At 42.9% G+C, this 10288-nt stretch overlaps 1 protein-coding gene across 1 annotated transcript in view; it reads left to right on the top strand.

Annotated features, from left to right (window-relative positions):
* Positions 1-9835, top strand: part of SH3BP4 (SH3 domain binding protein 4) — a 54007-nt gene extending 44172 nt beyond the window's left edge. Inside the window, exons 4-5 of the mRNA XM_044303186.1 lie at positions 2832-3020; positions 8422-9835. Of these exons, the coding sequence (XP_044159121.1) occupies positions 2832-3020; positions 8422-8646 (414 nt within the window). The 3' untranslated portion in view covers positions 8647-9835. The remainder of the gene's footprint in view (positions 1-2831; positions 3021-8421) is intronic.
* The last annotated feature ends 453 nt before the right edge of the window (positions 9836-10288 follow it).

Raw genomic sequence — 10288 nt, 5'->3', positions numbered from 1 at the left:
GATGCCCATAAGTCTCTATCTGGCATGCGCGGGATCTAACAGGATCGGGGAATGTAAGAGCCGCCCAGCGCAGTGAATAATAATAATAATAATAATGAGCTGGGCGGCGGTAGGAAATGACAGTTGGGGCGTGGCTGGGCACTAAGGTAGGAGAAAAACCGCACCTTGGGCACAAAGGAAGATGATTGACAGATTAATATAAAGTTGTTTTTACATGGTTTAAAATGCGGACAGGGGGTACTCATATCATTGGAATACACTTTTTAATAGACCTATGACTCGATGGGCCTTATGAACATATTTCGATATTCCTGTCAGTGTCCCTTTAAGGACCTGCGAACTGCTAAAACATGTAATCAGTTGTTATGGCAACCTGGAGTAGGACTGCAAGTTTCTATTGGCTGATAAGGGACATGTGACTGTGTAAATGGCAGTTCGGATTTAAAGGGCTTCTGTCAGCCCACTAAACTTTTTTTTTTTTTTTTTTTTGGGTTAATAATAATCCCTATACTGCGAGCTTTGCATACATAAGCTAAATCATTTTGGTTCAGTAGAATTTGATAAAAAGCTATTTTTATAATATGTAAATTACCTTGCTACCAGTAAGTAGGGCGGCTACTTGCTGGTAGCAGCCGCATCCTCCGATCCTAATGACGCCCCCTCCGCATTGTGATTGACAGGGCCAGGGAACGGAATCGTTCTCTGCTGGCCCTGTTTGAATTCCAAATCTCGCGCCTGCGCCGTACCTGTCTTTAATCGGCGCAGACTCACTGAGAGGCAGCCGCTCTCTCGGCCGCTCCATCCTCAATGCGCCTGCGCTGATGACGTCACATCTACACCCGGCGCAGGCACATTGAGGATGGAGCGGCCGAGAGAGCGGCTGCCTCTCAGTGAGTCTGCGCCGATTAAAGACGGGTACGGCGCAGGCGCGAGATTTGGAATTCAAACAGGGCCAGCGAGAGGCGAGATTTCCTGTGAACGCGCGCACACAGGCGCGTGCGTTCACAGGAACGGAATGTAAGAGACTGGATCTACAGCCTGCCAGCGGTGATCGTTCGCTGGCAGGCTGGAGATGCGATTTTTTTTTATTTTTTTTTATTTTTTTATTTTTTAAACCCCTAACAGGTATATTAGACGCTGTTTTGATAACTGCGTCTAATATACCTGGTCCTCTGGTGGTCCCTTTTGCGTGGATCGACCACCAGAGGACACAGGCAGCTCAGTAATGAGTAGCACCAAACACCACTACACTACACCCCCCCCCCCCCCGTCACTTATTAACCCCTGATCACCCATATAGACTCCCTGATCACCCCCCTGTCATTGATCACCCCCCTGTCATTGATCACCCCCCTGTAAGGCTCCATTCAGACATTTTTTGGGGCTAAGTTAGCAGAAATTTGTTTTTCTTACAAAGTCTCATATTCCACTAACTTGTGTCAAAAAATAAAATCTCACATGAACTCACCATACCCCTCACATTTATATTCCAGACTTCTTCTCACGCTTTAGGGCCCCTAAAATGCCAGGGCAGTATAAATACCCCCATGTGACCCCATTTGGGAAAGAAGACACCCCAAGGTATTCTGTGAGGGGCATATTGAGTCCATGAAAGATTGAAATTTTTGTCCCAAGTTAGCGGAAAGGGAGACTTTGTGAGAAAATACAAAAAAAAAAATCTATTTCTGCTAACTTGTGCAAAAAAAGAAAAATTTCTATGAACTCTCCATGCCCCTCATTGAATACCTTGGGGTGTCTTCTTTCCAAAATGGGGTCACATGTGTGGTATTTATACTGCCCTGGCATTTTAGGGGCCCGAAAGCGTGAGAAGAAGTCTGGGATCCAAATGTCTAAAAAACGCCCTCGTAAAAGGAATTTGGGCCCCTTTGTCCACCTAGGCTGCAAAAAAGTGTCACACGTGGTATCGCCGTACTCAGGAGAAGTTGGGCAATGTGTTTCATTTGGGGTGTCATTTTACATATACCCATGCTAGGTGAGATAAATATCTTGGTCAAATGCCAACTTTGTATAAAAAAAAAAAAAAAAAAAAAAAAGGGAAAAGTTGTCTTTTGCCGAGATATTTCTCTCACCCAGCATGGGTATATGTAAAGACACCCTAAAACACATTCCCCAACTTCTCCTGAGTACGGCGATACCAGATGTGTGCCACTTTTTTGCAGCCTAGGTGGGCAAAGGGGCACACATTCCAAAAAGCACCTTTAGGAGTTCACAGGTCATTTTTTACACATTTTGATTTCAAACTACTTTGCACGCATTTGGGCCCCTAAATTCCAGGGCAGTATAACTACCCCACAAGTGACCCTATTTTGGAAAGAAGACACCCCAAGGTATTTCGTGATGGGCATAGTGAGTTCATGGAAGTTTTTAGTTTTTGTCACAAGTTAGTGGAATATGAGACTTTGTAAGGAAAAAATGTAGTCGTCATGAACCAGTATCAATACACACAGATGCGCATCATAGCAAACTACGATGATGCGTAGGGCCCGGTCAGACACATTTTGTCACAGTACTGGGGCATTTGGTGGGCAATGCCTCCTCAATTACGTACCAGAAAGGAAGAAATATCAGGGATCGACTGGTACACAGTCTGTTTCTTCCCCTAATAGCTGCCCTCTTGAAATTCAGGATGATTGCTTGGAATGCATATATTAGGGGTTTTTGTATAGGTTTTCTGTGGCTGATTGCAAGTGCAGACGTTTTTATTTTCTGACGTCAGATAAATGTCATATTTTCAGTTTTTACTACAGACTGTACAACTCTTCTTAAAGATGGAAAATGATTAACACATTACTCTTCTTTATTGCATATAGGCCTTGCTGAAAATGGACTGCCAAGGCCTAGTGGTCAGGCTTATTCAGGACTTTGTGTTGCTCACCACTGCAGTTGAGGTAGCCCAGCGCTGGCGAGAGCTGGCAGAGAAACTGGCAAAGGTGTCAAAACAGCAGATGGAGGGCTATGAAGCCCCTCACCGTGACAAAAATGGAGTACTGGACAGTGAGGTAAGGAGGTTCAGAGTGAAGATGCGGTAAATGCACAGGGGATATGATGCGGGTACATCACACTCATATTACATATTATGTGAAGACCATACTGCATAGACCAGGAGTTACACAGGCTTAAAAAAAATAAAAAAGACTGATTTCTTCAAGAAATGCCACCACCACTGGTTGTGTCTAGCCAACTTCCTAACTTAACTCACGCACACAAACTTATTTTTTTTAAATTTTATTTTTTTCGGTCCGTATGCGGAACCATTCACTTTAATGGGGACACAAAAAAACAGACATGACTCGGTGTGCATTTAGTGTCCGTATGTCCGTTCTGCAAAAAAAAATAGAATATGTCCTGTTATTGTCTGCATTAGACAAGCATAGGGCGTTTCTATTGGGTGCCAGCTGTTCCGTTCCGCAAAATACAGAATGCACACTGTATCGGACAGTATCTGTGTTTTGTGGATTTGTAATTTGCAGACCGCAAAACATCCATTGGTCGTGTGCATGAGCCCTTATGTTGAGACTTGCATAAACCCATCCATTTTGTGGTCCAGTTTTCGGGACTGTCCCACAAAAATCTGGACAGCTCACCAGTATGGTCTGGTGTTGCAGTTCAGCCTTATTAAAAAATATAGACACCTTTTTTGTAAATCAAATTTATTTTGTGGAGAAAATAATTTCTCCAATTTGGTTCTATTTATCGCTTTTCGTTTTTGTTCTACAGCCTGCTGTTTGTTTCTTTTTATGCACAGCAGGCTGCTCTGTGAGTTTACAGTGAATCCGTCATCTGAAGGATTTTCTGTAACTCCTCCTGTGTGCACGCTGGAGCCAGCATGGTCTCCCTCCTTGCATCAGAAGCTGCCAGGTCCGCCCTTAACGGACATCTCTCTCACCAGGAGCAGCTCCAGACTACATTGTGGTTACAGGACCTGTGGTGATGTCACAGTCATGTGATCAGCCATGTGTGTGGGAGGGGTTAAGGGAACATGGGCTCCGTGTAGGACTGTGCTGGTGGAAAATGCAGAGGTACTTTATGTATGGAAGGTGTGTATAAAGCAGGGCTGTGTCAGTGTAACCAGTCTATTGTACAGTTTTCTGTGTGTAATGTGCGCGCAGTAGTTCTATCTGTGTAATGGACATGTAGCAGAGCTGTGTGTGCAATGTGCATATAGTAAACTATCTGTGTAATGGGCATGTGGTAGAGCTGTGTATGTACACGTAATATGTATATAGTAGTGTATGGCAGTGTCAGGTGGGCGCAGTTTATGGCCGCTGTATGGAAGGGGCTAATCTTCGGGCTGCTGTGGCAGCTGCTCGATGCCGTCCCTCTCCCCTTCCCCCACTGTGTAGGATGGCCGTTCTCGCCTCCATACAAGCAGTCACCCACCTCCCCTTCAGGATGGCCGGTGACGCAACAACCCTTAGGGACCGCTGCATGAAGGGGATTACCATCGGCCGATACTTGAAGGGTAAACTGAGAGACGCTGCGGTGCTGTGTCAGGCATCCAGATTGCTGTGGTGTAGCTGTGAATGACAATATACTGCAGTACAATATACAGTGTATTGTAGAGGCATCAGACCCATTGGATCTTCAAGAACCAAGTGGGTCTGAGTAAAAAAAAGTGTGAATAAATAAATCTAACGTCCTATATCTGTACATTATAATTGGTTAAAAATGTAAAAAAAAAATAAAAATGTTTGGTATCGTCGTGTCTGTAACTACCATTTTTTGGTTACCTTGCCTCACAAAGAGTTAGAGATATAGAGACATACATACGGCACAACTACCTCTAGCAAAGATTTACAGGTCCTTCTAAAAAAAAATAGCATATTGTGATAAAGTTCATTATTTTCTGTAATGTACTGATAAACATTAGACTTTCATATATTTTAGATTCATTACACACAACTGAAGTAGTTCAAGCCTTTTATTGTTTTCATATTGATGATTTTGGCATACAGCTCATGAAAACCCAAAATTCCTATCTAAAAAAATTAGCATATTTCATCCGACCAATAAAAGAAAAGTGTTTTTAATACAAAAAGTCAACCTTCAAATAATTATGTTCAGTTATGCACTCAATACTTGGTCGGGAATCCTTTTGCAGAAATGACTGCTTCAATGCGGCGTGGCATGGAGGCAATCAGCCTGTGGCACTGCTGAGGTGTTATGGAGGCCCAGGATGCTTCGATAGCGGCCTCAAGCTCATCCAGAGTGTTGGGTCTTGCGTCTCTCAACTTTCTCTTCCCAATATCCCACAGATTCTCTATGGGGTTCAGGTCAGGAGAGTTGGCAGGCCAATTGAGCACAGTAATACCATGGTCAGTAAACCATTTACCAGTGGTTTTGGCACTCTGAGCAGGTGCCAGGTCATGCTGAAAAATGAAATCTTCATGTCCATAAAGCTTTTCAGCAGATGGAAAATCTCCTGATAGCTAGCTGCATTGACCCTGCCCTTGATAAAACACAGTGGACCAACACCAGCAGCTGACATGGCACCCCAGACCATCACTGACTGTGGGTACTTGACACTGGACTTCAGGCATTTTGGCATTTCCCTCTCCCCAGTCTTCCTCCAGACTCTGGCACCTTGATTTCCGAATGACATGCAACAGTCCAGTGCTGCTTCTCTGTAGCCCAGGTCAGGCGCTTCTGCCGCTGTTTCTGGTTCAAAAGTGGCTTGACCTGGGGAATGCGGCACCTGTAGCCCATTTCCTGCACACGCCTGTACACGGTGGCTCTGGATGTTTCTACTCCAGACTCAGTCCACTGCTTCCGCAGGTCCCCCAAGGTCTGGAATCGGTCCTTCTCCACAATCTTCCTCAGGGTCCGGTCACCTCTTCTCGTTGTGCAGCGTTTTCTGCCACACTTTTTCCTTCCCACAGACTTCCCACTGAGGTGCCTTGATACAGTACTCTGGGAACAGCCTATTCGTTTAGACATTTCTTTCTGTGTCTTACCCTCTTGCTTGAGGGTGTCAATGATGGCCTTCTGGACAGCAGTCAGGTCAGCAGTCTTACCCATGATTGCCGTTTGGAGTAATGAACCAGGCTGGGAGTTTTTAAAAGCCTCAGGAATCTTTTGCAGGTGTTTAGAGTTAATTAGTTGATTCAGATGATTAGGGTAATAGCTCGTTTAGAGAACCTTTTCATGATATGCTAAATTTTTTTAGATAGGAATTTGGGGTTTTCATGAGCTGTATGCCAAAATCATCAATATTAAAACAATAAAAGGCTTGAACTACTTCAGTTGGTGTGTAACGAATCTAAAATATATGAAAGTCTAATGTTTATCAGTACATTACAGAAAATAATGAACTTTATCACAATATGCAATTTTTTTTAGAAGGACCTGTATATACTTCAGGAATTATATATAATATTATAACCATGGCAGCACAGCAGGCCAAATATAAATATGGAGGTGCAGGCCAATGGATCCGGCAACAAATCCAGACAAAAATAAGTGAAAAAGAAAAACACTTTATTCACACCTGTGGTTGCAACTAGGGATGAGCGAACTTGTGTTTCAAGTTTGGCGTACAAGGTTCGGGTTATGTTTAAGTCCATTATGGATTCTGCTACCACAGACCATAACTAAGGGTCCATTCACACGTCCGCATAATGGGTCTGCATCCATTCTGCAATTTTTCAGAAGGGGTGCTGACCCATTCATTTTCAATGGGGCTGAAAAAGATACGGACAACACCATGTGCTGTCTGCATCCGCACTTCCATTCAACTGCCCTGCGGAAAAAAATAAGCATGTCCTATTGTCCGCCACTGGCAAGAATCTGCATTTCTATCATAATGCCTATGTTCGTGTTTTGCGGATACGCAATTCGCGGACGTGTAAATAGACCCTTATGGTCCGTGGCAGCAGAATCCATAACGAAATTCTTTGATAACCTGAACCTTGTACTCCGAATTTAAAACACAAGTTCACTCAACACTAGTTGCAACGTTTTAGCTCATAGCTTGATATAGATAGAGATATATATCTATATCTCTATCTAATATATGGGCAACAAAGCCAGTTCTACTTTACACTAGTTTTGATAAATCTTCCGCACTGTGTACATAGCATTGTGTATGGTCACACTGTACTAATCTGTGTGGGGAAAGTGTGGACTGCACACAATACTGTATTCAGAAGAGAGCGCCTTAAAGATGGCACCTGCTCCAGAGCGGAGTGGGCACTATAGCCACTGGATTTCTGCTGTTTCAAACAGCAGACGCCCGGTGCTAATGCCTGTGATTGTCGATAATGCCTCAGATGCTGAGGTTACCACAGCTGTATGAAGTCCTTCCTGTTGCAGGGCTGCATATGAATGTACTGAATGCCCTTTAGCCTGCAATGGTAATTCTTTGCAGTCTATGGGACAAGTGTTCAAGTCCCCAAAGGGGACTTAAAATGAACTTTTTTTTTTTTTTTTTTTTTTTTTTTATAATAATTAAAATCACTCCCTTTCCTCATAATAAAAATAAACCATATGGAAAAATAAAGATCATATGCACCACTGAATCCCCAAACTATTAAAACACAACAAAAACGATATACACGTGGTATCGCTGTAATTGTGTAATTGTACTGGCTCAGAGAATGACGGGAACAGGTCAGTTTTACCACGTAGAGAAAAATCCCAGGGTCTTAAAAGGGTCACTAACTTTTTTCCTTTTTCCTACAGACATAACAAACCTTTTAATTGGAGGGGGGGGGGGGGGGTCTGAGCTTTGAAGCCCCCCACTGATCTCTAGAATGAAGGGAGAAAACACGATATGCATGTGCTTCTCTCCCCTCGTTCTAGGGATCGGTGCGAGTCTCGGTGCTCAGACCCCCCACACAGATCTAAACTTTTGATGTCTCTATGGTATATCAAAAGTTTGTGACCCTTTAAGCCTGACAGTTATTCTAGTGATAGGTGTCGCTGTGACTCTCAGACTACTGCCTCCCTTCAGTGGCAGTATGGGAGAAGCGGTAGTCGAACACTGGGCTGACACCTGTCTTGGTAAATAGAATGGACGAGCAGATATGTTGATGTTTCACCATTTACCTGTCTACTCCATACTGAAGCAGTGATCTACCATCATGTAACCATGTGGATGGCTTTTGACTGTCCAGAGGGACTAGGTCTTTCATCCTTTCCACACGTATTGGGTATAAAAAGTAATACGCTCTATTAATGCCACCAGTACTGGTTTAAACTTCAAGGATCAAGATCTATCAAATGTTAAAAAATACAAATTTATATGTCAGATCTAAGAATATTGGCAGTAAATGCTTTTATTACAGATTTTATAAAAAAAATTATCTATCTGGATCTATATAATACTGTACAGACTTTCTCTAAGTCATTATAAAAAGTCATCCATGATAAATTGGAGTAACAATCTGCCCTTGTTTTCAGGCCATGTGGAAGCCAGCCTATGATTTCCTTCTTACATGGAGCGCACAGATTGGGGACAGCTACCGGGACGTCATCCAGGAGCTCCACACAGGCCTGGATAAGATGCGCAGTCCCATCACCAAGAGATGGAAGCATCTCACAGGGACTCTGATTCTTGTCAATTCTCTGGACTCTCTGAGAGCAAATGCATTCAGCACACAGGACCAGGAGGACTGCATCATCTAACCTTCACATGGAGTTGGACCGATTGGGCACAGGATCTCTTCGGGAATGCGTTTAATAGCCGGCCCAGACAAATGCAGCCTGCGATGGCCGTTTTGATATTGTGCATTTTGGACTACGTTGGCCACTAATGCAGCGTAACGTTCCTGCAAACTGTTGTATATTAGGGAAGCAGATTAACTCTTTGGTTAAGGGTTATATCTGCACCTTCTGTTTAAAAATTGTTTTAAATCCATGCAGACGTGTTTTTTGTTAGTCTGTACACTGGATGACCCTGTCTTTTAGTCGCTGGTTCGCTCTTGTTTGCTCTGCCTCTAGGATGTGTACAGTGTAAATAAGTGGCGATGGTTTAAAGCGCAGGGTGGTTTAGAGGCAGAGATTTAATCCTCCTGACTCCATGTCTTGACGTTTGGTTTCTGAAGGAGCACAAATGCATTCTATTCATTGTATTTTACCTTTTTGACTCTTCCTCCTTAGTTGTTTATGGCCTCCTTGCACACAGTCGTTTGTGACTGCTAGTTCATGTTCTGCATGGAACATTTTATATGACTATGACCTATGATATATAATTTTTTTTTTTTTTTTTTTTTTTTTTTTTACCATGTGATTTTACTTATCATTTTGGCTAATTGTAGCCATGTAAATATGTAGTTCTGTCCCAGAACCCTGTCCCTAACTATATGTAGGACATCTACAGGACAATCTTTCGTCACTCACACGTGCCTGTTTGAAGCAATACACAAAGTGGGTTTAACATGGCAGAACTTGATGCTTTTAACCGATATCGTGCAATGCAGTCTGACCAGGTCTAACCGCTCTTGCCTGGTAATCCTATAGTAGTCCGCCTGGTTTTATTAGCGGTCAAGTTGATGTTCTCGGTCTCGATCTTTCTGACCGGTGCACAGGTTAATGTTTTCGCTGTGCCTTATACCTGTTGTATTATTACAGCGCTGCTCCCGCTAGGCAGATAGGCTTACAATTCCTACTCATACCATAGTGAGTGTCTCAGTGTTTGAGTCCTTTATTATATGTCTGCTTTTACAGCTTGGTGGATACCAAATGAATGGCTTTAACTGCTGGACGTTGAGGGCTAGGAGCGGACATGTCTTTTCTGTTTTATGGTTTTTTTTTTTTTGGTTTTTTTTTTATATTTTTAACTACCTCGCAGTCATTTCACATGAGTCTAATAAAATTCTAAGGTCAAAAAAACAAAACCTGCAATGTCTGTTTTATTGTAAATGTTTGATCACTGTGACCATTTGATGTATAAATCATTGGACATCCACTTCAGCAACATTTTAGCAAGAGAAAATGAAGGAGAGTATGTGAGAATTAAAAAAAAAAAAATCCACGTTCAACTCTTTTACATATAGTTTGAGATGAATTGATCATCCATTGGGGGTTGCAGAATTTGTGTATCATTAGAAGTTGGAGTTAAAGGGGGTTGTCTGATGAGGACTGCTAGGACTTATGGACATAGAGAATGGAAATGCAAGCGGGTACCTCCTCTGAGTCAGGGTGGAGACCCACATTGTAAGAGCAGCCGCCGCAGGCATTTACACTGCAGCATTTCCAATAAAATTAGTCATGAAAGGGGTTGTCTCTTCACCAGTAAATTCTCCCCACCGAATCTAACACTTACCAA

The sequence above is a fragment of the Bufo gargarizans genome, chromosome 8 (assembly GCF_014858855.1).
Source record: "Bufo gargarizans isolate SCDJY-AF-19 chromosome 8, ASM1485885v1, whole genome shotgun sequence".
NCBI lineage: Eukaryota > Metazoa > Chordata > Amphibia > Anura > Bufonidae > Bufo > Bufo gargarizans.
Note: the sequence above shows the minus strand (reverse complement) of the source record. Positions and strands in the feature narration are given on the sequence as shown.